This window comes from Podarcis erhardii, assembly GCF_964252035.2.
Source record: "Podarcis erhardii genome assembly, chromosome: 2".
Classification (NCBI taxonomy): Eukaryota; Metazoa; Chordata; class Lepidosauria; order Squamata; family Lacertidae; genus Podarcis; species Podarcis erhardii.
In genome coordinates, this window is record NC_138498.1 from 64,128,279 (window position 1) to 64,155,414 (window position 27,136).

The window sequence follows — 27,136 nt, forward strand, 5'->3', positions numbered from 1 at the left end:
ATGGGTCATATATAGCCCTCCAAGAGGTTTTGGGTGCGTCCTCCCACGTTTCTGTGAGAAGTTAAAGATTGATTGATTGATGCATACATGCATGCATTCATAAAAACCAAACCACTCACCACCTTTCCATTTAGGGGAATTTAGGATGAGGGAAGAAGAACTTTGAAAAAAATAATATTAATTAGGATAATCAGTTAAACTAAATACCTTTAAAAAAAAGTAAAATAAAATAACCGGTAGGAAATAAGGAAAGGAATGGCCTCACTTTGGATAGATAGCATCATCATCATAAATGCATTAAATAAAAGAAGTTTTAAAAAGTAAAATAAAATGTAAATAGAATGAGTTTGGGAGGATTAAGGAAGCGAATGGACTGGCTTTGGGTGGAAAGAATTTAACATGAGTTTGGGATTAATGAAGGGAAGGGATCGTTAATGCGATAAATGTCGGGAAGGGGATGAAGGGGAGAGTTAACATATTCTGAGTATTCAGCATTTAATTAAAAATGAATTTAGACGGTATTAATTTTTCCACAATGGCCACACCCATTTGGCTCCCTCTGCTTTAGTCTATGTCATGGCCGTTAAATTGCAGTATACCTCTACCCTCAGTCAGACTTGCTACTGGCAAAGGGCAATCTCTGGGATGCTCATTGCCCCTGACACTTTTCTTTCACAAGTGCCCACAGCTCTGAGAAAGCCAAGGTGGAAGGTCACAAACACTTTTGGGTTCATTGCAGCCATATTCTACAGACCCAGGTAATGTTTGTGATGCCTCCAACGAAGGAGGTCAACATTTATACAATGTCTTCTGAAGCTTACAAATATTCCGTCTAGGTCTGAAATCCTTCGCCTCATTTTCTACCTTCAGTGGCAACAGAGCAGAGCCATTTCCCACCTTCCTGCATGGTGACCTTCAAAGTAGCCGTCCGTATTGAAAATCTGTGTCACTCCTCTTCACCCTCAATAAGAAACTTAACATTAGTGTGTGTGTGGCATTATTCACTGTGGGAAAACATAACTTGCTTCTCCATTAAGAGGTTTCACATAATAGATGGCACACATAAACATAATATCAGCAGTCCAAATCACTATAGCAATTTGGCCATAAATGCCTGTCATTTCTGCATTGTATTTTAAATCATGTGTGGAGGTTTAGCCTTCATACAATATAGGCTTATTTTTAAGGGGACACAAGTATTTATGAATAGTTGGTGCAAAACAAGCCTTTATTTTGCTTCCCTCAGTCTGAAATGAACATTAAATGGGTGGAGACTCTCTTCTTATGGCTTCTTCGCCTATTTTCATTTAGTCCTTTATAGGTGTATCCCCCACTGTGCAATAAACTGGCCCATTGAACTGCTTCAAAAGGCCAACAGGAGGTGGTCAAATGAGACCCACTTTTTAAAAACAAAAAAACCCACAAGCAGTATCTTTCTCACATCCTCGTTGGGACAGATTGCCTTTCCTATCCTCTTTTCCTCTTTTGAGCCCTTCAGATTTGTCAGCATTTCATAGATTTGTAGAAATCAAATGACTTGTTGCTTAGGCAGGGGCGAGGCACTACACTCTATCACAGGCTATGTCCCCGGAATATGAAATCAGATTCAGACCCAGAGCTGGATTTTGTCCCTTGAAAAGCAGTTCTGTTGAGCTTGATACAGGAAATTCTAGCTGCTACATCTTTCTGCACCTGAGCGCACAGGGCCAAGGAGCCTCTTCATGTTCTCATCCTGACTCCCCTTGCTTCTGCCTGCCCTCTTCTTTGCCCTCTGGAATTCACTTCCAGTCCCAATGGAAGCAAGGAGAGGGGCAGTTTGAGTGATGGGGACTGTGGTTACGAACTCAGCAGACTGGAGAATTTGTAGCTGCTTCCATACCTGATGATATCAGCACCATTTAAAATGTGATGTAAGCAGCATCCATATCTCTCCCAGAGGAAAGAATGTGCCAACTGGTCTGTGTTAGTAGCACCAGCGTATTGTATAGCAAGCAGCATTCTCTCACAAAATCGAGTATATTTTTGGTAATAATCTGCACAAGAGACTCCCCTGTCCTGAAGAGGGATGATATTTTTAAAAATTCAGAGTAATGGAGTGACAATCAGGACAGCTGGCAACCCTGCTGGCAAGACCATCTCAGCATGAGAGTGGATTAAATGACATCTTAGGCCTCTGTTGACAACTATTTTTTTAATGAGAGACTTATTTGGAAATGGAAAAGGGATGAAGGGCCAATAGCAGCAGCTCCACCCCCATATTTACATCCATATAAGCTGAAACAGAAAACATAAAGAGAGTCTGTTGCCTTTCCAGCCCAGCATCCTGTTCTCACAGCAGCCCACCGAACAGCTATGGGACCTGAGTGCCACACCACAAGACCTAATGCGTTTTTCCTAGAAAAATAGGTGCTGGTACTCACTATGGAAGTTGTTATAGTAAGTGCCACACTTTTTAATCCAGAGAGAGAGAGAGAGAGGTGCCAGGACTGCGTACCCCTGAGAAACAAACACTGACGAGACCTAAGAGCAGTGGGCAAAAGTTCTGTTGTTTTCTCCTTTCCTACGTGAACACAGGCAGATCTCTCATTTTACTATGCACCTTTCAGCCAAAAAACTCTTCCTTGCTACAGACACTTTAGCAAGCACCTCTCCTGCACCTAAGCTGCTCATTCGCACTTGATGGACTCATGCTTGGGAATTATCTGCTAGCAGGAGAATTCTAGCAAGGCATCTGTTCACACTGTTGTTGAGCCCTTCACCTGTTTCCCGGAGCTGTGGAAACTCCCCCATCCCTCTCTGCATTTGGAAATGTCTGCTGCAAGAGCTGGGCACACCATATTACGAATTTCCACACTCTGCCCACAGGCAAGCATAACCTGTGCTCCAGCTCTTTCAGTGAATACCTGAGGTTCACAATAAGATGAGCGCTCTGCCAAAGGCTGTGATGCTGTTGACATGAGGGAGGAGGTTCAGGGTTTGCTTGCTAGCAAGCGTCTCCCAAACGACCTGAGGGCATAAAAGGGACATACTGGGCTTGAGGCCGGGTAAGAGGCCCGTCAGCTGTATTTTCTTAGCTTATCTGGCCTTAAAGATTCGATGACAGAATGCAGAGTTGAAGATAAAAAATACACCCTGTAAGAGTCTTGTACCAGAGAGTCCTACAGCACAAGTAACAGCAGCAGCGTGTGATCGGAGAGGGTGTCTGAGCAGCAGTGGTGAACTCCTGACTGTTTCTTCCAGTTTTTCATTTTCCCATTCTTCAGTTCATCTCTCTACATTTCCACACCAGTCTGCATTTTAAAAAACCAACAACCAACCTCCTGAAAGTTCTTTAGCAGTTTAGTGCAAATTTCTCCTAATATATACGTTTTTGTATAGAATTTTTCCTGATTACACATTTTGGCAAAACAATTTCCCACGTATAATGCAGTGTGTGTGTGTGTATTTATGCAGTAGGAGTATATATACAGCAGGAGAAAGTGTGCATAAAAATGCATATACAGGTGTGTGTGTGTACCAAAACCACACACACACACACACACATGTATATGCATTTTTATGCACACTTTCTCCTACTGTATGCACTTTTGGGTACATTACTTGGCTGGAGAACCACACTGCAAAATTTGGAGAAGGGCAAATTTCAAAAAATGTTTTGGTTTGTGTAATGTTTCAGAAAGGGTGGATTTGGTAGGTTCACCTTTAAATGGGAACTGAATCCATTTTCTCTGCTATTCCTAGATGGAGTGGAATGAGGCAGTGGTGAGGTCAGAGTTGGCAGGGGTGGCCTTGCCACCACCTACTCTGCTTCGTCTTTGTCTTAGTGAATGCCAGGAAGGCAGCACTGTTCCTCTAGCCACACCACTGCTGCAAAGAAAAGGACCCAAATAACGTTATAAGAATTCTTTCCCAGGGCCAGTGGAGTTGCGGGTCTAGGCATTATGCTCCATAGTCCACAACCCACAGACAAATAAAGGACCACATAGGCTGGTTTGAATCAAAACAGGCCACAACCTTATTGAATACAGATGAAAAAGGTTTGGCTTGGGCATGGGGCAATCAAAATACTTCTGGCCCGCCAACGGAAGTGTCACGTCGGTCAGTCCTAAGACTTACATCAAATAGGGAACCCGGCAAGGGAAAAGGAGGTAGAGCCCCAGGTGAAGGCTGCTTAAATAGCCAGGGAGCAGGCATGAGGGAAGCCTTCCTGCTCCATCGACTCCGCCGCCCAGCCCATGTCCTAGCCCGCATCCCTATTTGCCATTCTGGGATGCAGGCCAGGATCTGGCTTCTGATAGGTGGCGCGGGCTTATGCTCACGCCCCCATCCGAATGGGTCTCCAATGAAACGATTCCCTCATCGGGGCCACAGAGAAGCCTCTGCCGTCCTGCAATGCCTCCTCACCAGAAAGGGACTTGTAATACTGTCTCAGTCAGCTTTGTCTTGCATACTGAAGCAGACTTGGGAACCAGAAGTAATTTTCCTGTAAAAGAGACTCTTTCTGCTCTTGCCCACGGGAATTAGAAGTTATATTTCACCTGTAGGAATTTGAAAAAGTCGGGGTGTGTGTGTTTTTTTGAATGGATGTTTTTAGCATTTACTAATGCTTTTACAGAAAGTTGTACTTATATTGGTACAATGCAGGTATTCCTTGGAAATAATTTGGGTTTCTTTATTTGTGGCGCAGACTGTAATACTGAATAAGCCAAACTCTGAGGATCCACGCTACGGTACTTCTTGAAAGCCTGTCAACTGATTATATGTTGCATTCTGGCTTTGATGTGTGTGAGCCCCTTTTCTTTTTAAATCAGAAATATCTGCATTAAAACAAAAAATCAAGAAGTGAATGGGGCCCACACACCATTCCTTTTCCCTCTCTGTTTCTGAACACCTGGATTTTTATTTATTTATTTCACACTTCCTTGATTCTGGGCTAAGCCTGAAGAGGTGAGAGAAGGTGAGAGAAACCTAAAGCCTCCAAGATGCTCCCAACCTGTCAGAGATAGCAAGCGAGGGATTAAGAGCTCATTCGCTGGGGCAGTAAGTCAGGCAAATGGAGTAGGATGTGAAAAGCAGATGGGAGAATCCTGCAAGACAGGTCACTTGGGCAAAAGAGACCTTAATGAAGCGTAACAATGAAGAATAAAATTACATTGGGGTCATGTGGAATGCTCTGCCTGTAGCAGGCAGAAGACCAGTTAGCGACTCCTGAGGGGAAGTGGGGTCTGTGAGGCGGGGAACCCCTCTCCTCTTCTATAGGGGATAGGAATGTTAAGACAAGTTAAAATGCCACATTCCATTTCAGACTCTGAGGTATGGGGAAAGGGCAAAGTGGATGAGCAAGTGAAGAGCACTTTGTTGAGCTTGGCAGTTGACAGGATACAGATTCTTGAAAAATAAGAGCCTGATGCTAGAGCAGAGATGTGTAGGGTAGTAAAGAGATATGTGATTATATAAAACCACAAAACCAAACAGTAATATTACAACAAGTTAAAAGCAAAAAGAAATTAGAAAAAAAACATAAATAGACCATTGTGGTGGCTATGTACTCTTAACTGCCAGCATAGGCTTGATAAAACAGAAGAGTTTTCAGCGGGCGTTTACAAGTTGGCACAAAGGACACCTGCTGACTCTCCAGTGGCAGGGTGTTCCATTAGGTACATAGTTTGGGGGATGTTTCTATATGACACTGACAAAAATGACAATGCTTGTGTCCCAGATGTGTTTCAACAGGAGTGTGTTCAATGTAGGATCAGCCAAAATGGAGCCAGGTAGGTTTCTGAGGTTGGCAAATGACCTGACCAAGCTATAATTCTGTATTTAATAGTGGTGTCCTTCTAACCCGCTCTGAAGGGCCCTCTTGGGACACTGTGGTGCAGTGGCCTGAGAGTGCTGGGTTCAATTCCTAACTCATCCATGAAGCTCACTGGGTGGCCTTGGATAGGTCACAGCCTAACCTGCCTCACGGGTGGTTATAAGAAGAATTATGAGGCACTCTGAACACAGAAAAGATATTATAGAAGCAGAAATAATAGTATTCAGAAACAGTTCCTGCAAGAGCTTCATTTTTCTTCCCCAAGCAGCCTTCAACACTACAGGGGGAAAATGTTGGATGTGTGTTCAGAGTGTTTCAGCTTCTAAGCCTGAAATTCATAATCATCTGGCCCCTGCGGTTTGTTTTTTAATAGTCCCACCAGCATCCTGCAGCCATATTTCTTCCACATTCTAGGAAGATAAACACTTGAAAGGGTGACCCACTGGAGGATGAAACTCAGGCCTGCTCTGGCCCGTCTCCAGGTGGGGTCAGTCTCTCTGGTCAACTGAGGAAACTTTTCTCTCTGTGCTGTTGCCAAGGAAAAGAGAACTGCAATGTTACTTAAGATTGAAAAGAACAGAATATTTTGTACTGGATTCTCTTTGCTGTGTTAGGTCTAGACCTGCTGTTTTACATATGACCATTCACACTCTTATATCCCTCCATAGCCAGCAACCCACACGTTTGACACCTGATCTTAGCTACTTTAACAGATTCTTCCCCAATGTGGCAACAAATAAGTCATTTTAAATTCAAAGAAGCATTGGTGGCTGATTTTTCCTCATGAAAAGCACCTTCAGAGGGGGACAAGAAGATGTTTGCTCATGTTACAAATATCCCCCACATTCTTGATGAAACAGTTTAAAATTTTGAACATATGCCATGGTTTCTAACATTCGTTGGTAATACAACATTTTTGGGACTCGTAGGCTTGGTTTGCACATCACATTAAACCATTGTTTTAAAACAAATGATGGTTTAATGTGAATGAGTGGTGTGTTATTGCATGCTGCTCAAAAGTTCCCATTGCGCTGTAGACAAAATGAAATGTTTGTGGTGGACAAGGCACTATGCAAATGGAACTTGGTGGACAGACATTGGGGAGGACAGGAACATGAGCAGAGCATGACCATGTTTTGCATATGGTCCCTAAATTGTAGCAGACTATGCCAGGTCCTAACCATCTCCACCTCCCCAAAAACACATTTAAAGGGCTTATAGCTAAAGCATTTAAAGTAGGCAAGACAAGCTTGATGGTTTTACAAACATGCCTGCTGTTGGTTACATAATGGCTGGATTGCTGCAAGATGCTCTACATAGGACTGCCTTTGAAAAGCTGGTACAAAAGTTTTGGCTAAAGTTTTGACCAGAGATGAGGGTTTGGAGCATGTTAATCACCTAAATCTTCAGCGGCTTAGGACTTCCCATCTTTCCAGACGAGCCTCTCCATCCACTCAGATACCTTTTTGACTTCTTGGCCACTATTTGAAGTACTGTTCTTGATAGAAATGCTGTGAGTCCTCTCTGTTGTTGTATCCAGACTACACACACCTCACACACATGCACACACAATCTGTTCAGCACTCATCTTGATTATATATGTCACTGCCCAGAGGAAAAAAAAGGCTGTTTTGCCAGGCTTTTCACCTTGATTTTATTATCCATGGCTCTCTGATGTTTATCTATCTTGTCTTCCTTGTTCTGATATTGTGTTCATTTCGCTTGCTTTGAATAATATTAAAGCCTATTTTGTCTCTATGTAAGTTTCTATATAAAATTTATTTGAATGTATAAATCCAGTGCTTTCTTCCCCCCCCCAGGGGGTACTCAAGGGTACGCAATACTGGCACCTCTTTTTTGTTCTTAAAAAGTGTGGCCCTTACTGTAACAACTTCATGGTGAGTACCGGCACCTATTTTTCTTGGGGGGGGGGGGAGGGAAGCACTGTATAAATCTATACATCATTAATGAGGACGATGATAACCATTTTTCTGAAAGCCACATCAGACATTTTATCAGAAAATGAAAGTGGAATGCAAATGTCCAAAGAAGCAAAATAAAAGCAGTGCCTGTCCATGTGACTGCCATGACACCACTGTCTTGAGAATGCACAGGCAGGCGCTGCCGAGTCTCTGTTGACTCCTTCTAAAAGGGACCCGATCACGAGGCTACAGCTAAGTCATATTTTACCATTGCAATCAGTAGGCGAAGGAATGCTCCCAAGCGAGGAGCATTCCTGGAGCCTCTGTCCAGTAAACCAATGGGGTGGCTCTTTGCCATCACTTCTGCAAAATTTCAGAGATAGCCACATTCTTTTTTTAAAAAAGCAATTATTATTATTGGAATACAATTTTGTTCATTTGTCTGTGTTGCAGGAAATAGTAAATTGAAATAAATAGACCTTCCTGTGATAAATAGCATTTTAATCCCCCCCAAATGATACATATTCACTTAGTAGTAAAAGGAAAGGAACTTTGAGTTGCTGCATAGCCAGCTTGACATTTTTGAAAAGCCACAAAAGTTCAAATAAACATGTAAAATCAACAGAAAATGTGGAATGCTGTGTGAGTGCTTCTGGAGGCAGTATATGGTATAGGGTGTGCAATGCACCTGAATCTACAATATAGCAGGTGGCTTATGCTCAGACACAGGGCTTCCTTGAAGGGATTGATATGAGGCGCTGTTCTCCTAAATTGTTAACCCTAAACATACTTACTGGGAAGTAAGCACTGGTGAACTTAAGTAAGCAAGCTCTTAGACTTCAGTAATTTAGGAGATCAAAAATATTGCTTTCTGACGATGCAACTGTCTCTAAGATGGGACATGGTGGAAAGACTCTCTGGCGAAAGACGAGAAAGCGTCTACAGCAAAATGCTATAAATTGTAGTGTTGACTGTATTGTGTGGGCACATTCATATTTGGTTTAATTATCCATAGGATGTGCAGCAATGTGGGCATGTGTGTTACATGCAGGCTTAAGCAAAAAAGCTAGCCCTAGACTGTTCTTATTCATAGATGGGGAAACTCTGTATTTCAGAAGTCATAAGCAGCAACTACACTGGTTATCCTCTAGTGTCCAACAAATGCAACCTATTTCTTTTTATTTATGTAACAGCAGGACTAGATGGAAGCTACAGCCATTATTTGGCTCACTGGTTACCAGTTTGCTTTCTGGCCCAATTCAATCTGCTGGTCTTGATCTTTAAAACTTTAAATGATCTGAGACCATCTATATGTACCTACCTGAATACTTAAATAATCTTCAAAGGTCCATGTGATGTATGGTGGGCGAATACACAAGATAGGTTTTTTTCAGTCATGGCAGGATATCTGAAACGACCTGGATCCATCTGACCCTATCACTGCTGACTTTCTCCTACACCGCAAATGAACGACTTCTTCCATTGAGTGTTTCATGTGGCACAGAACTCTGTATGAAAGCCCTGCTGTTTTTGCACAATTCTTCTGTACAGGCATTTTTATTCTATATTTTGAAATATATATAGTAAATGTTTTAGGGTGCAATCGAAACTCCCTCCTGCCCTGTAGCCATTGTAGAAAGTGTTGGAATACGCCTGGGGACACACGCAGCCCCCGGAATGAGACAAACCTCTTCAGGCATCTTACTGATGCAGCACAGCCAGGGACGTCCATAAATCTTCAGTCCCACATATCAGAAGACTATGTGCACGCTCACTCAGCAGAGTATAGCAGAAACAAAGTGGAGTTTTGGTGTGTGCATTTTAAGTATTTATTAAGCAACATATACAGGACAAAGCAATCATGGCGTCCTCTCACCTCTTCTTCTTCTTCTTCTTCTTCTTCTTCTTCTTCTTCTTCTTCTACGAGAGAGAGAAAGAAAAGTAATACAAAAGTACAACAGAGTGGAAGAGATAAGACTAGCTTCCGTTTTCACACTTTCCAAGCTTGGAAAGTAAACACAGAGTTGTGATGTAACAATCACACATCCAACAACGGGGGAGTGAAATGCTAACAGAAAGTACCGGTCAGCAAGATCCACACTGTCTAGGACCAGTCACGGAGACAGCTCCCACAAAGGCAGTGGGATCAACTCAAGATCCAGCAGATCCCAAGCTAACTCAGCTCTGCCCTTAGAATACCCTATGTCAGGGCTACCCTCTGGCTTTCCACAGCAGGGATCCCACTGGTGGGTCTCCTGTCTGTCAGCTCATTCAGTGCTGGGAAGGGAGGTTGTCACCAACAGAGTGGGGCTCATGTTGCTCCATCTTTGGCAGAGAGTGGGAGATCAGCTGAGCCAAGAGAGCTGAACTGCAGGCTGACTCTGCCTAATCCAGTCCTCTTCAAGTAAGGGAGGTGGATTTAGATTGCTCTGCTATTCAAACAATATTTCTTAGCTGCCTTGGGGGGTGCTTTCTTGTTTTCTTTTTTAAAAAGGTGGGTTATAAAAATAATTAATTTTAATGTATCCTGTGGCAGTATAAGGTCTGTGAAGGGGAACATATCGAGAGCCAGTCTGTTGACACCAGTGCAAAAGTCCAGTCCCTGCTGACGTGGCTTCCTATGACACAATTGTGGTGATGTGGCTGTGGGGAAGACAGCACAGTCTAGGTCATGTTCATCACAACATGTATATTTCCATTATTTGTTTCCACCGATTTCCCATCTGCCATGGAAAAACTGATGTCTGTCTCCAAAAGAAGCTGCCCTTTTATGCTAGAGTTCAGGTGTGTGTGTGGTGTTTCCTCCTTGCATAAAAACGGAATGTGACAAAAGCACATGGGATACGAATGGTTCGCAGGAAGCACACTTAACACATTCCTGTCCCATGAGTGCTGTGTTCTTACTTTGGCTTCCTTTCCTTTGCTCCTCTCCCTCTTTTCGCTCCTCCTTCAAGAAGATATGGTGGGTTGAAGCACGTCCCTTCTCCCATTGTTATTCATGCAGTTATCATTCACTGGCTTGGTATAAACATGCAGTATGAATGGTCACCAATATGTAATAGTGCCTGAAATACTCCACTATTGACTAGACGTATTCCTCCCCCCTGCATTTGTGATACATTGCCCAACATGTTTATATCTTTCAATAGGAATGGGCTGAATCCACAGCCTTTGATTTTAAGGCACAACCTGGTCTGTATTAGGTGATAGTTGTTCCCAAGGACTATAAACTATATCTGTGTGGCTTCAGGTTAAGCAAAGAGGCAGCAAGAGGGGGCAGAAAGGGGTTGTTTAACCTTTTCATTCTCAGCTGTTTGTCCTCTAATCACTCTACCCCAAGTTATCCCAAGAGCTCTCTGTAAAAATAATAATAATAACCTCTTAGAGAGAAAAGCAGCTTAAGGGAGGGGGTGCTGTTGAGTGGATAAATTCCTTAAATGAGAGGGTATAACAGTTCCCTCTCCTGCCAACCCACAATTACTTTATCTAAGAAGAAACCCCTTGGGGGTGGGAGGGACATAAAGGAAATATGGGTCATTATTTATTTATTTTGTTTGTTTGTTTTGTTTTCAATCTAATTCAAAACCTGGGATTCCCTGCTGTCTGCTGCCAGCCACCCCTGCCAGCTTTCTATCTCTTATATATTTTTGGTCTTTGTGAACGCTGAAATTCTTAATTTGAAAATGTGATGGCAAAATAATAATGTACTACAAGCAAGTTTATAAGCACATAGAAGCTAAATATAGCTGTGTTTTAACACCCACAATTGCAAGTACAAAATTATTATCAAGCTAAAGGTAACTGCGTTAGAACACTGCAGACTGAGGCCGCAATCCTAAAACTGGGTTGGAGGTGGAGGGAGAGGGAGAAACAAAGGCTTGCTGAATGCTCATATATAATGTTCTCTCCCGTTGGCAACAATGAGAGTAGGGATATGGGATAAATTCAATTCTGTTCACATTTAAAGGCGAGCCGACCTGATTTGCACCTTCCAAAACAATGCACGCACCGAAATACAGCCATCCTTCAAAATTTGCACTTTTCCAGATTTTGCAGTGCACGTCTACAGCCAAGGGATATGTATAAAAATGCATAAGCTAGGGGAAAGTGCATAAAATGTATGCATTTGTGACAATAACATTCCAAAATGTGTTATATTAGGAGGAATGGCCTTTGCAAAAATGAATGTATTAGGCAAACTCACTTACAAACGTCATATATTCGGATACATTCCCTGATGAATTTTCATGAGGACTTCTTTTTTTAAAAAAAATGCAAACTGATGTGGAAGTCCAAAGTTAAGACCAGAAAAAATGAGAGGAACTGAAATTCACCCATCCTTACATGAGAGGGAAATAAAGGAGATGCAGGCTGTTCCCTGTCCCTCAGCATGCCCTCAGTTTGCCCAGGCACAGCCATTTCTGGGCCTTGCTGACATAGGTCTGACTTCTGCCATTCACTGATCTCTCTCTGTGAAGTTAGTCATCTTACTTTGCCCTGATGCTTCCTGTGTTCACTGGGACATCCTGGGTCTCTGTGCTACATTAAGAGCATAGTTTGTCACCCTTCAGGTTCATCAAGACAATATGCATGTTGCATTACTGCCATGAGAAGTAAAGGTAAAGGTAAAGGTACCCCTGCCCGTATGGGCCAGTCATGTTCGACTCTAGGGTTGTGTGCCCATCTCACTTAAGAGGCCGGGGGCCAGCGCTGTCCGGAGACACTTCCGGGTCACGTGGCAAGCGTGACAAGCTGCATCTGGCAAGCCAGCACAGCACACGGAAACGCCGTTTACCTTCCCGCTAGTAAGCGGTCCCTATTTATCTACTTGCACCCGGGGGTGCTTTCGAATTGCTAGGTTGGCAGGCGCTGGGACCAAGCAACGGGAGCGCACCCCGCCGCGGGGATTCAAACCGCCAACCTGACAATCGGCAAGTCCTAGGCGCTGAGGTTTTACCCACAGCGCCACCCGCGTTCCAACCATGAGAAAGAGATATGCAAATTGCCACTTAAAACAGCTTAGTTGTATAAAGGTCATAAAGTGACATAACGGACACTGCGGTGATAGTATTAAAATTGCATTATATGACACAATACATCTGTGAAAAGAGAAGATAATATAAAAAGAATCCAGGATAGTTGGGGTTTTTTTAAGTAACGCTACAGAGCTATGAAATGCTATACTAAAACATTACAATGGCAAAGTGAGGAACACTATAACACTCACAATCTCCTGGAATGCTGACAAGTAGCTTGAAAATTCTGAACTGGATCATCTTAGATGATACAGATGATATAAACCCTCTTGGGTGTCCTGATTCACTTAAGGTACTTTATTTGAATAACTTCACAAGGCATGAAATATGTAACTCCGGCTCAGAGAGCTCTACCACAAAACGACAGTCCCAAGAAGCTGTTGCTTCAGGCAGCGGATTCCACAGGGGATGCTATTTTCTTGTCTCTGGCCTTCCTTTCTGTGTGTCGCTTAAAAAGAAAAGAGCATGGGAGGGAGCCATTTTGAGATTTTGCTTCAGGGTGGGAAAACATCCAAGGCCAAGACTTGCCTGCAGTTCATTGCGGCTGGATGAATGAGCCTGGGCTGCATACCTACCATGAATTTAAAGCACCTGGCTTCCTTCAAAGAACCCTGGGAACTGTAGTTTGCCCCTTGCGGAGCTACACTTACCAGCACTCTTCACAAAATTCTGTGAGGGACAAACTACAGCTTCCATGATTCTTTAGTGGGGGGAGCCAGGTGCTTTAAATGTATGGTGGGTATAGAGCCATGTTCCCATAAGAAGTATGGCAAATGAGACACACACTACAGTTGCTGTCCAATGAGGACAACTTCTTCTGATGGAGTGGCTTCTTGCCAGGAAGTGTCAGGCTCCACTTCACTGCAGAGTTAAGGGAGAAAAGGGACAAAGGTGTGGGCATGGATTAACAGACATATAAAGTAAACACTTATAATGGCAGGGATGGCTGAGATATTACTGCTCTCAGTGATACCAAATAATGGAAGATCATATTTGCATCTTGGTACTGTCTCCCAGTGGGGTTGAGTGATTGCTTCCAGGTTACCTGTTTATACAGTATGTCTCTTCCTTGTTTGCTTGCACAAATTTTGTGGGAAACTTGTATGATGACTGCTATTCTCTGAGCTTTTGTTCTGATTTGTTTGATGTTGCGCCAAGCTATGTTGATCCCACACTTTACAGTGCATCTTCCCATTACTTTCCCTACCACAGAAGTTCCGATTTGTTTGTTTATTTAAAAGTAGGTTTGTTGCACAAGAACACCAAATCCACTTGAATTGCACAACCCAAATTTGCCAGTGTGTGACTGAATTGCCCTCACAAAATTGCAACATTCTGGAACCAGCCAGATTGAGCGCTCTGAAACAGTAACATCACTGCTATTACCATCGTCACTGCAATGTGGGAAATTCTGAACTGCAGGCTGGTATCATGATGGTTCATCAAACTGACTTCAGATTCTTCTTCTTCTACTACTACTGCCTAGAAGCACCTTCACTGTTCTCAGTGCAGGTGGATAGCACATTTGCTGTTCTTAAAATGGAACTGAGTCTCCCAGCCACATTGTCGTCATCCCCTTATCTACACTGCGTGTTAAGTGAGGACAAGAGGAAGTCTATGACGGTGGAATTGCTGATCAAACAGGAAAGGGTCTTTGGAAAGGAGCCACAGATGAGATGTACATAGAAATCCCAAGGGAGGAAGTTTCACAGATGGTCCCATGTCCTCCCCCTGCAGCTCAGAGTGTGGTGCTAGAAAGCAGGAGGCATGGCAGTGAAGGTCAATTGCCTTATGTGCCTTTACTGAGATGCTGGGTGAAAAGAATTGAATTGTATTGAAAGAACATGAAAGCCTTTGTACTCCCAGGAGCGAGCACATATGCTCACTAGCATTCTAGCTGCCAATTCCAGTTTGTTAGTTATATGGCTATCTGGTTGTGTCACACAGGATTGCTGGTGAATGCGCCATGAATCTCATAGCTTATTTAATAAAGGTTTTGTTCAGACTCAGAGCAGAGGTCCCCAGACTGCTATGATCCATCTCTCTGACGTAGCCTGAAATGGCATTGTTGATCTTTACTTTCATTCTCAATATTCTTCAGCAACTGCAAGCCATTGGGACAGGTGTCGCCAATTTCTATGCCACCACCTCTTCTTTCTTCTTTCCCTCCCTCAAACCACCAAGACATCACCGCAGCAATGACTTTTTGAAAACAATAGTTGATATTATTTTTTAAAGATGATTTTGAGAAATACCGGGCCCTAGGAAGCTGTTATGGATCTCTGATCACTTTTTACAAGTTCCACATCATGCTCATTCCACTCCTGCGAGGAGCCTGTCAGGGATGCTGTAGTGGCAAGTTGCCAGCACTGGCAGGGATTTGGACTAGAGGACTCTATGCCTCTCTCAGTTAGACAGCTAGTCTTCTCCAGCTTGTGCTGAGCCCAAGTTTCACACTGTCAAATTTGCTGCAACTCAGGGGCTTCGCACTGGAATCTCCATGCAAAACTTTTTGTTGATGTGTTGGTGATTTTTATATTCTGCTGGAGGGTGTCCTGGAAGAGCAAGAATGTCTGGGAGGAAATTTACAGCTCAATATAGGCTTTCCCTTAAAGAAATCTTTCTTTCTTCCCCTCCATTTCACTGAAGTGCTTTGAATTAGTAATTCCATTTCTCTGCTGCTGGTACATTGAAGGGGTTGAACCACTGATAAAAATACCCTGGAAAGATTCCAAGCAGCACAGAAGGCAAGAAAATGAAAAACATATTAAATGCATAAAAGTTAGACAAGCTCCAAGTGGGTGGAATCGGTGGCAGTAACAACCCACAGCATACCTGGCAGCTCTGTAGAATGTCCTACTCTCTCTTTCTTTCTTTCTTTCTTTCTTTCTTTCTTTCTTTCTTTCTTTCTTCCCCCACCTCCCATCCCCACCACCATGACATTTTTAAGCAACAACACATAATTAAACAATGCTAACTTAATTGAGATTGTCCTGAGTCCTCAAACACTGATGCAAGGAAGTGGAGTTGCAGAGCATGTGTACAAATTCCTCCAGCAACTAACCTCCCCTTCCCAGGACAAAACAAAAACAATCTGCCCTCCTGGTTCTCTGAAGTCTCTCAGCCCCACTCACCTCACAGAGTGTTTGTTGAGGGGGGGGGGAGAATGTTAGCCGCTTTGAGATTCCTTAGGGTAGTGATAAAGCGGGATATCAAATCCAAACTACTACTTACTACCCTTCTTCTTCTTCTTCTTCTTCTTCTTCTTCTTCTTCTTCTTCTTCTTCTTCTTCTTCTTCTGTTCTACAGTGGTACCTCAGGTTACATTCGCTTCAGGTTACATACGCTTCAGGTTACAGACTCCGCTAACCCAGAAATAGTACTTCAGGTTAAGAACTTTGCTTCAGGATGAGAACAGAAATCGTGCTCTGGCGGCGCGGCAGCAGCAGGAGGCGCCATTAGCTAAAGTGGTGCTTCAGGTTAAGAACAGATTCAGGTTAAGTACGGACCTCTGGAATGAATTAAGTACTTAATCTGAGGTATCACTGTATTTATTCATGCCTGTGAACCTTCTTTTCGAAAAGAATGTATTTTTATGGCACCCCTTTCTCCCCCTCTAAATTTAGTAAATGCCCTTACAGTGTATAATTTTGTGGAACTTTTGGTTATTTACTAATGGTCCCCCAGAGCCCCCTGGCCACCTTTTGGCAATTTTCTCCTCCTTCTTTGAGGTTTTACCTTTGAATAAACTCACTTGTTGGAGGCAAATGCTGTTAAAACCTGTCATGAATAGATTTGGCAAACTGCAGGTCAAAAGAAAAGGAAAGGAGATGGAAATACTTTAAATTCCCAAGAATATCTCTCATCACACAAGCATCAAAGGCTGTGGGTTATTATCTTTCCCAATGCATAATCTATGAGTACATGTAGCAATGGTGACAGCTAGATGGACAATGGAGAAGCCAGGCTTTGTTCTCAAATGACTTGTGTAAAATTAAGAGTTGTCAGACCTCTGGCTTCAGGGAATGGCTAAGAAACAGCACATGCATGGTGCAAGCAAAAGGTATATCTGCTTTAGTCATCCTTTGTAGACACACCTGCAGTTCTTTTATCGCTGCAAATCCCAAAGTATCTGTGAATCTATAGCTTTATCTTGTCAAGAGGAGAAAAGAAAAGCCCACATCCAGCCTACAACATTATCTAATCTGTGTATTATTTTCTCCCTAGTAGTAACTAACAGCTTATTAACTTGCACCTCAACATAGCTTAGCCTGGCTTCTCCCCGCCAGCTCCCTGTTTGGTATTGTGTAGAGCAATTTATAACTTCATGCCTGGGCAAATGAAAATGGAGCTGGTGCTTGCTGACACAGCCCAGCTATGCCAAAGGTAAGGCGATAGGGGAATGGTTCCATAGGTTAGAAGACCCAGTTTTCTGTAACAAATTTCCTGAACGATCTTGGCGGTGTAATATTATCAAATCCCCAGTGGTTCCCTTATACCAGAGGCTGAAATAATAAAAGGCTATGAGATCACAGATAGATGCCAGTGAAATTAGCATGTAACATTCACAGTGGAGGGAGTGCATGCTCATAGAACTGCACAAAGTTCTCTTGGAACCCCAACTTGGCTTGAGCCTTCTGTGGTGGGAAAACCTACTGGGTAGGGATAATGGGATAGAAGAATTCTCTTTAGTCCTGGTATGTTTCATCCTATCAGAAAATTATTGCAGTGAGAAGTTCAGGGTGTGTATGGGGTAGTCAACACTGCTGGACTACAACTCCCATCATCCCTGACCATCAGCCGTGTTGGCTGGGGCTGATGAGAGTTGTAGTCCAACAACATCTGAAAGGTGCCATGTTGACTACCCCTGTTTTATGACCTGGCCAAGGATGGGGTCTGACCAGTATCTGGGGTAGTTGAGCTGCCTGGTTTTGCCTTGCCCACCATTGACTTACCCAGACTCCTTCTCTTCTTGTGCTTTTCTCTTGAGATGTGTGGCATAGCAAGCTTCCTTCCCAAGCAATCTCCTTGGACAGATCTTGAAGCAGTCAGACCTGAAGAGTTTCAGATCACCTGCTTAATATTACTAGACTGGCTAGAAGAGAGCGGGAGAGATGAGGACCACCGCACTTGCTAACATTTCTATTTAGTTTGCAAGATGCAGGATCAATATTCCACTGTTGGTGTCGGTTGCCTGATACGTCTTTTCGTCATTTGTTAATTCTGTTTTCTAAGAGGTTCTATTTGATTTGCAGTTGATGTTAACCACCATGGGGATCTATTAGATGGAAGGGTGGACTACAAACATATAAACTAATCAATACGTTTTGTATTAGTTCTGCCTTGTTGTCACGAGTCAATTGTTTCCTGTGATTGTGTCTCTTTCTGCTGCATGAAGTGGGATTTCCTGTTGGTTGGTTCTAAACCAGCCAGTGTTTAATGTGAGCATCTCCTATGGGAGCAATAAGGAGAGGGGTCAGGAAGGAATATGTTTTCCATATTCTTTTGGAAACCTAAACACATGACCACACCATGTCTGCCATGCACTCACTTTTCCTGTACACAAGTGCTATCCATGCAGTAAACTTGCCATGCTTAAAGCAGTCATTAGGGCAGATCCACATCACACATTAGTTCCCATGATTCTCTGGGGGAAGCAGATGTGTCTTAAATATATGGTGTAGATCTGCCCTTATAGAGCATGAAGACTGCTTGAAGATTTGTGTTAAAGGCCTATGGTTCCAGAAGTTCCAGGGGCAATGCTTATCTGAGTTTGGTTTCCCTCAGTCCAAGGGCCTGATCCAGCTTCCAAGTAAACTTTCCCTCTCCGTAATCCCAACAATTTTGGCGGTGGTGTCAAAAAGAGAAAATAAATAAAACAGACACATCATGCTGTGATTCCCTCAGTGTGTGCACACGCACACAAGTGTTTGCAAGTGAGAGTGGGGGTGGTCAAACCCACTCTTGTGATTTATTTATTTATATTTATATTCCACTTTCCCTCGAAGGAGCTCAAAGTGGCCCTAATAATTCTGTGGGGATTGGCCCATGGTGAGCCAGTGAGCTTCATGGCTAAGTGAGGATTTGAACCCTGGTCTCCCAGGTGTTAGTCTAACACTCTAACTGCTACACCACACTGGTTCACAGCTTACTGCTCCAGGGAAGAGGCAGCGAATGAAATGATTTAACCCCCTCAGTCCATATGAAAATCCCTCACCCTCTCCTTACATATGCTATTAACTTTTTAAAAACTTGACAGTGACAGGCTTCCTACTTACACCTTTAGTGTCATATCTAGTATGGTGCTAAAACTGCAGCTTGTTTTGTTTCTTTTCGCTCATATCTTCCTGGCATCATCCTTAAATGGGAAGGGTGCAAGGCATGTCACAAAACATCCAGGAACTTCCAGCTTTATTTCCTTAGGAACTGAGAGAGAGATCAAATCCTGGCTACTTAGTTAGAAATCTCCCCAACAAAAGGAAGGTATAGGCAGACCTGCCCAGAGGTTTTGTCCAACTGAAGTGGCTCTTGTTACCCCATTATTAACCCTCTCCTGCTTAAACCCCTGAACTTAAAACAACAGTTGAATGAATCTTTTGGGATCTGCGATGTCTGCATGAAATGTTTCATGGAAGTTTTTTTCCTCTCTTTGGAAAGATTAATAATAATAATAATAGATTATTTATACCCTGCCCATCTGGCTTGGTTTCCCAAAAAAATGCATTTAAGCCCTATTTGTATTACGAGAATGCTAAATAATGAGAGAAAATGTCAGCCTTTTATGAGAACACAAAAATCCCACCCTCCTATCACAGTTCCACATTTCAATTTGCCAACGTTCTGCTTGGTTTGAGGGGGATTATGTATATATATATATATATATATATATATATATATATATATATTAGATTTTTAAATAGATACAGTTGTTTTATATGTGTGTTTTTTTATTGTGAAATCACTCTGAGATGTTTCATAAAAAGCAATTCATAAGTGAAGTTAATCATCATTATCACCCTGCAATCAATGATTCAGATTGTAGTAAAAGAGGGCAGCAACCATTGCCAGGCACTGACTTTGCTCACCTCCAGCTATGAACTTTGAGGGTAGACTTCAGTCACAGAACCCAAGACTTTGAGATGCAAGTTCCAAGATATTATGTGACCCTGGGACAACTAAAAGAGAGACACAATGCCCTGGCTTTCTTCTTTTTCTTTCCTTCAGTGGTCCTTAGAGTCTTCTTTCCTATCCTCTGCTTCCTACCCTCCTATCCTCTACATTCACCCTTTCCCCTCTTCTCCCTCCTTTCATTTTTACTTATATGTTTGTGTGTGTAAATCACTCTCTGTCTGTGCTAGGGTCCTACATTCTCATCATATTCCTTATGAAGGAAGGAGCTGGTGCCCCTATTAACAAAAGTGTTAATTCTCCATTAGCAACACTTCTTGCACTCAGAATAATCAGGGCACTTGCTGCAGTCAGAATAATCTAATATAGGGTACATATACACCATACAGTTAAAGGCTATGACTTCCCCCAAAGAATCCTGGAAACTGTAGTTTCCCCCTCACAGACCGACAGTTTTCAGCACCCTTAACCAACTGCAGTCCCCAGGATTCTTTGGGGGAAGTCATCAGTAGAGCATTTGACTCTTAATTTCAGGGTTGTGGGTTCAAGCCCCATGTTGGGCAAAAGATTCCCAACTAGATGATCCTTGTGGTCCCTTCCAACTCTATGACCTATGTCCTTTAAATGTGCTTGAAAGGTACGGTGTTTATGCAGCCTATTTGTGGAAGGCAGGCTTTAACATCAATTCCCTTATATAGTGGTCAACCTAATCAGACAAAATTGAATATGTCATCTTCTGCTCAAAGAAACTTCACAGGACCCTCACTTCTTCTTGTTGTTTAGTCGTTTAGTTGTGTCCGACTCTTCATGACCCCATGGACACCCGGCACTCCTGTCTTCCACTGCCTCCCGCAGTTTGGTCAAACTCATGTTCGTAGCTTCGCGAACACTGTCCAACCATCTCGTCCTCTGTCGTCCCCTTCTCCTCGTGCCCTCCATCTTTCCCAACATCAGGGTCTTTTCCAGGGAGTCTTCTCTTCATAATTCAAAATTATGGTGTTGAATTTGAATTAAGGACCCTCACTAGAAACGGCAAAATCGCCGACAAGTAGCATGATTCTGACCCCAGCTGTGAGCCCAAAAGCCTAAAGGGGAACTGGGAGAATCCTTTGTCTGGGCAAGCTATCCTGCTTCCCCCTCGTGCCACCGTCCTCAGTAGGAATGTCAGCGGTTGGCCTGTAAACTTTTTATAACTGCCCTTTGTTTCTGATGTTTCCTCTTGCCAGATGTATGAAATCATGGGAGTTTCAGAAAAGTTGCTCATAGGAAATGGCTCACCCAAAGAAAATGCATTCTGTGTCCTTCCACATCCTTTCTGGAACGTTGCTAATAGCCACTTATGCCATGACCCATGGCCAGACAGTTTTTAAAAGCTGGCAGCTCCCCACCTCCCCTAGACAGTTAAGGTGAGTTAGGAGGAACCCAAGTGGCCTATATTTCATGCTTTTATGAGATGCTAAGTGGACTCTGTTCTAGGAAGCCGTTGGCTAATTAGCTTGAATCCCTGATTGGTTAGGAATCATACGAAAGGCCCCAAATGTTGCAAATTTATTATCAGACGCTGCCATCTTGTGTTTAGGTTCAAACAAAATTATTAGGCCAGCACTGTGCATCTGCTGTGCAAGAGGTGAGCCTCCAGCAGGGTTCAGAGACAATAGTTTATTTTTCTAATTTTTGTGATAACCCGGCTCATTGTGCTTAGCCAAGCCTCTGTAAAAAAGGGGAGATCTGTGAGACAGTTTCGAGCTGGCCAACTTCCTGCTTGGAGCATGTTTGTACAGGGTGTTTGAAACCAAGTGAACTGCAACCTGAAACCATTTGAAGTCTTTCAATAAATTCCTTTTGCATGCAGTCATTTACAATCACAAAGCAAAGCTGTGTACAAAACAGGGACACAATCTCCCAGTGACTTTTTTCTTGCAAAAATTGATCTTGAAAATAAAGAGAGTAGAATGCCTGGGATTTTTCCATTGTAAAAAAAAGGGGGGAAGCATTAGAATGTCTTTGCTGGAAGGCAGTTATACACATATGCACTGGTCCTGGTTGCAGGGACTTGAGGTGTGAGGGAAGGTCACTAAGGAGAGTGAAAAAACTGTATGCAAGGTTGGGATGGGGAAATGGTTCCCAATTCTTGCAATCAATGATTAACTTCCAAGCCCTCCCAAATAATGGGATGACTGCCCACTCTGTTATATGTCTGCTTTAATTACATTAAACTTCACTGATAGGAAAGGCCAGAATAGCTTCAATTTACTTTGGTTGGCATTTACCTGAAAATCATATGTATGCTGTCCTGTGGACCCTTGCTCTAGATCTGATATAGACAGATTTTAAGGCTGGGCACATGATGTATAGTAGGAATACATAAAACATTCACATAGTGCTTAAGTTGAATTTTCTGAAAAGTGGAAGAAAAACAATGTGGACTGTTATTGTTGCTCTCGTTGTTGCTGCTCTTGTTTGTTGCTTTCATTATTCCTTCTCAAACCCATTTAGAAACCCAGTCCCCAAAAGTTCTAAACAGTGATACAGAGTGATCCGAAATGCACTTGAAAAACACCCCAGCATTTTCTGCCCTCTGACACAGTGGGTCACGGTGAAGTCTACAGTATTCTGAAGAGCATCATCAAAACCCAGTATTTCTGCACCCATGGATAGGGTAGGGTTACCAGATGTCCCCGGTTCCCGGGGACAGTCCCCGGATTTGCAAATCTGTCCCTGGACAAATTCTGTCCCTGGAATGTCCCCAGATTTGCAAATGTGTCCCCCGGAAACGTGGCAGCGGCAGCCTCAGCAGCCTGGAGCCAGTCTGGTAGCGCAGTTGGCTCTGGCTGGCTTCAGGAGCTACTCACTGCTGTGGCGCCCGCCATTTTTCCTCACCGGAAGTTCCCATATGATGTGTCTTGTGCTCTGGGCTGCTGACTGCCGCTGCTGCCACCACTGCCAAAGGGGAACCGGGGGCGTCCGGCGGTACAGATCTCCTGCCCCCTTCCCCCTTTGTTTTGACTGATTGGGAGAGGCTTGGGAGTTCCCCAATTTTTTTAAAAAACTCTGCGCATTTGTTTCTCAGGGTGTGAAATAAGGGCTTTGCACCTTTATACAATATGCATGTGTGCTTGGGCCCAGGGTCTTTTGCCTCACCATCCCCACTACTGACTCCCTGTTGCTACTCAGCATCAAAAAATAAATAAATAAAAATGCCCCCGGATTCATTGAAAAAAATCTGGTAACCATAGGATAGGGGACAGGGCTTCCGTATTCTAAACAACTTTTTTTGCCACCTGCAGCATAACTAGCAATCGTTCTGCAGGAATGAAAAAGACTGCCTCCAGGCTGCCAGTATTTTATGGGATTCAACTGCATACCAGAAATTTAGGCTAGAGCAATTAAAGTGAGTTAAAAGCCCTCTCTTGCCCTAGTGCAACGAATCTTGCTGTTGTCCCCTAGCAACTGGTATTCAGAGTGTACAACAGGGTACTGCTGTCCACTTTTTATTATTAATAGCAATAATTATGCAGCTATTACTGGCATTTAAAACAATGACAACCATATTCATTTTGGCCAGCTGTGTCTAGTATGTCATTTTTTAATTTTGTGTTATGATTACAACTTAGTATCAATGGTAGTTATCTGCTGAAATACATTAGCATATAAAAAAAAAAGCCTTGTGACAACTATATACTTCTGTGGCTTGTGATTTTGCTGGCTTTGAGTTACTGCTTTCTGTATATTCTTTACAGGTGCTTTTTTCTGGGTTGTGACCAACAAGTTTTAGTTTAAATTAATCATATTCCAGTTGGGTAGATGTGTAGTATGTATGTGTGTTTTCTGGGACTCTTTGATTCTTGAGTTAACACTGTCCCCTGTATCCTTTCTCTTCCTCAGATGTTTCGAGAAGTGCCAGCCTTTCTGAGAAAGAGCTGAAGGAAGCGAAAGCCAGGAGCCAGAGAATTGCTGCTCAGCTGACAACCCCACCCAGCTCCAACTCCAAAGGGGTCCTTCTGTTTCACCGGCGCAAGCAGCGGGTGAATGCTTTTACCTTAGAAGCCCCCAAGACAACAAGCCCGAAGCAAGCAGGGGCCGAACGCATCCCCAGAGCTACTCATAAGCACCAAAGCAGCCCAAGACATGGGAAAGAGCCCCATTTGAAGCAGGCCTCAATAGACATCGGAGCATCGGAAGGATTATCCTGTGCCAAGAACTCTGAGTTGCGGGGGCAAAAAGGCAGCATGGAAGAATACGAGAAAAGCCTGGCTCTGGAGCAGACTCTAGATAACACGCAGGGCTCTCAAAGGCATAAAATAAGAAGTGAGGAGGCCGTTTCCACAATTCACGCCACGTTTTCCTCTGAGGAAATCCCAGCTGAAGACTTTGAGCAAATTCCTCTCAGCGTGTACCTGAAGGAAACTACGGGGACAGCCTCCACCAATGGAATGCATGAACTTATCGCCAATGAGTTTGAAAAGGCACTAGTTACTGAGCAAGTGCCAGTTGTTGACAATATGGAAAAAATACTGCCTATTTTTGATGCTGTCCCTGTCGCTGACAGGGAGAATAACAGCACCATTCTTGAACAGGCGCCATGTGTACTGCATACAGACAGGGAAAACAATGTTCTCGATAAAGAACCATATTTGCCAAATATTGACAGCAAGAATAACAACAACAACATCCCTGACAAGGTGCTGTATGCACCTGTTCTCGATCAGGAAAACAATATTTTTCTTGACAAGCCAATGAGTGAACCAGTGATTGACAGGAAGGAGAACGGAGAGATTCTCAACAAGGAGCCGGATGTACCAATCATTGAGGACAAGGACGTTTCACCTGCTGCTGAGGAAGAGAAACCCGTGCTAGCTACCGAAACACAGCCCAGCGAGACTGTGACACACACTAATAAGCAGTACTGTGAAGTACGCCTGACTTTGTCTAAACCGTTGCCTGTGAAGAACCGAACTGCAAGACCATTTGGGACTCGACTGCTGGCTGCAGCTCAGGCGCCAGCAGAGAAGAGTCCTGTGGCTGAGTTTCCTCCTCCACCCACTTATGCAGAGACGTTTTCCAGCCCTCCGCCAGTAACTAGGGTCAGGTCACCTCCGGCCTACTCTGCGCTGTATCCTACTGAAGAACAGAAAGCTCCTGTTCCCCATGAGGCTACGTATGTGGACAGCAGACCAGGACCTTTTCCTGGAGGAGAGGAGAGGGAGTCACCAGCAACCAAAACAGGCCTTCTGGAGGAGTCCGTAGCCCGCAGAGCAACAAAGAAGTCCATGTTCACCTTTGTCGAGAAGCCCAAAGTGGCTCCTAATCCAGATCTCTTGAATTTAGTCCAGAGAGCAGATAACAGGAAAAAGGGGAGAGGACAAGGAGGAGCATCCAGTCTGGAAGAGGAGCCATTTGCTCTGGGCGCGGAGGCCTCTAACTTCCTGCCTGAAAACAGATCAATAGAAGGACCAGCACAGGCTCCTGCAGATAATGCCCCAGAGTGGTCTTCGTGTTTAAGGTCACCAAGAATACAACCCAAGCCAATGATCAAATCCAACCAAAGCCTATCAGAGGCAAGAGGAAAGGGGGCAGAACTATTTGCCAGAAGGCAGTCAAGGATGCAGAAGTATGTCATTGAGTCTCCATCACACCCAGACATAGGCAGGTCACCTTCTCCTACCATGTCCCTCCCTCCCTCCTGGAAATACGCTTCAGAAACTCATCTCTCCCCAGTCACATTCCAGGGCCCTCCCAAAAGTCCAGCCAGATCTCCCAAAGCTGCTCCTATGCCTTTGTACAACAGCAACATGTCGGAGAGCGAGATTTCCAAAAAGGAGCTAGAGATCTCCAAGCAGCAGCCTTACCAGCTTCAGTCCTCCTTGTTCATCCTTTCCCCAGCCAAAGATCCCGTGAGGTCCTTACCAAAAGGGGCACCGCCACCCAAGCCTGTGGTTGCTGAGCCCATGTATATGAGACAGGCCTCTTGCCCAACATCTCCCTTGCCTCCTTCTCCTGTTTTTCATCCACTTGCCCAGTTCAGCCAGGGCAGACCATATCCTGCTCCTTTCGCCCCGTCACCTAGGACTTCGCTTGCCCCTCAGAATGTCCAGACAAGCATGGAAGCATCACAGGAGCCGCCTTTTGAATATCCTTCAAGAATTTTGTCGCCGAGAGCAAAAGGAGTCTTCCAAGCTCCAAGGCCTTCTTATTCCACCAAGAATGCTGGAATTGAGCCTCAGGTGTGGAGACCTTTTTACTACAAGTAATGGTATCTGTACAGGGGTTTGGGCAAATGGCCAGTGTCATCGTTAGCTGCTGATTGGTGGTGTGCAAAAAAAAAGGCAAAAAAAGCAAAATGAAGACAGCTTGCAGGTTAGAAATCCAATAGGATTTGCATACAATATAGCCGTATCTCAAACTCCAATGGGCCAGACAACGTTTACACTAAGGAAACTGAGCTCAAGTGAGCAGACAGGTGCTCCCCTCAGACTTTTCTGCAGCCGAGGTCTGCGGTGGAAGCCCAGTTTAACATAATCCTGGGATGCCTTGGCCTAGCAGAACTTGTGCAATTGGATCCATACATTTGTGCAGATTTAAGTTCCAAAGGGAGCTAAAGAGTGTGTGAATGCAGTGCACAGTAGGAGCATAAAAGTAGTCCAGGCATAGGAGTCCTAGAAGATCGTTAGCAGAAGCTTGACTGAAACAGGAGGAGCGTCTGGTGCCTTCTTTCTTCTGCTGCCCAGAAACTTTATGGAGCATCAAATCTCTGGCTTCATCTCTCCGCCTTGCCTTCTGAATTTTTTCCTTGCTCTGCAAGACTTTTGTTTCTCTGTTCTCTATGCATCCGGAGACTTTAGCATGACCTGCTTGCAACCTCTGCTCTCTGCTGACGCCAAAAGGCATGCTCTCCTTTCCCCACTCGAACATCTTTGATTTCGGACAATGTCACTTCCACTGATACCTGTTTCTGCTTCCCATATGTTTCTGCTTTGTATATTTCCCCACTCTCTACTTTTCTTTCATTGTCTCCTTTAAACAACAACACTGAGAATCACTTCAGGGTGAAGAGAAGATGCAAATAGCCTCTAAGCACCCCATTTGTACTACACAGCAATGCTGATGTACTTACTCTGTTTTGCTGATCTGGAAAGTCACACACTAGCCAGCCCACTCCACCCATCATGAAGCGTCTAGGCTAAAGACACACTTGAAATTATTCCTTTGGTGGCCAAAGAGGTTTCTGCAGGTGC

At 43.7% G+C, this 27,136-nt stretch overlaps 1 protein-coding gene across 5 annotated transcripts in view; it reads left to right on the forward strand.

Annotated features, from left to right (window-relative positions):
* The window catches only part of SYNPO (synaptopodin), a 79,236-nt gene that overhangs the window by 37,003 nt on the left and 15,097 nt on the right, over positions 1-27,136 (forward strand). For 4 of the 5 annotated variants that reach the window (XM_081851370.1, XM_081851371.1, XM_081851372.1 and 1 more), the window contains one exon: positions 23,787-26,125. In XM_081851370.1, coding sequence (XP_081707496.1) covers positions 23,787-26,125 — 2,339 coding nt within the window. Of the gene's footprint in view, positions 1-23,786; positions 26,126-27,136 lie in introns of those variants that run through there. The other variant, XR_014153858.1, reaches the window with a different exon arrangement.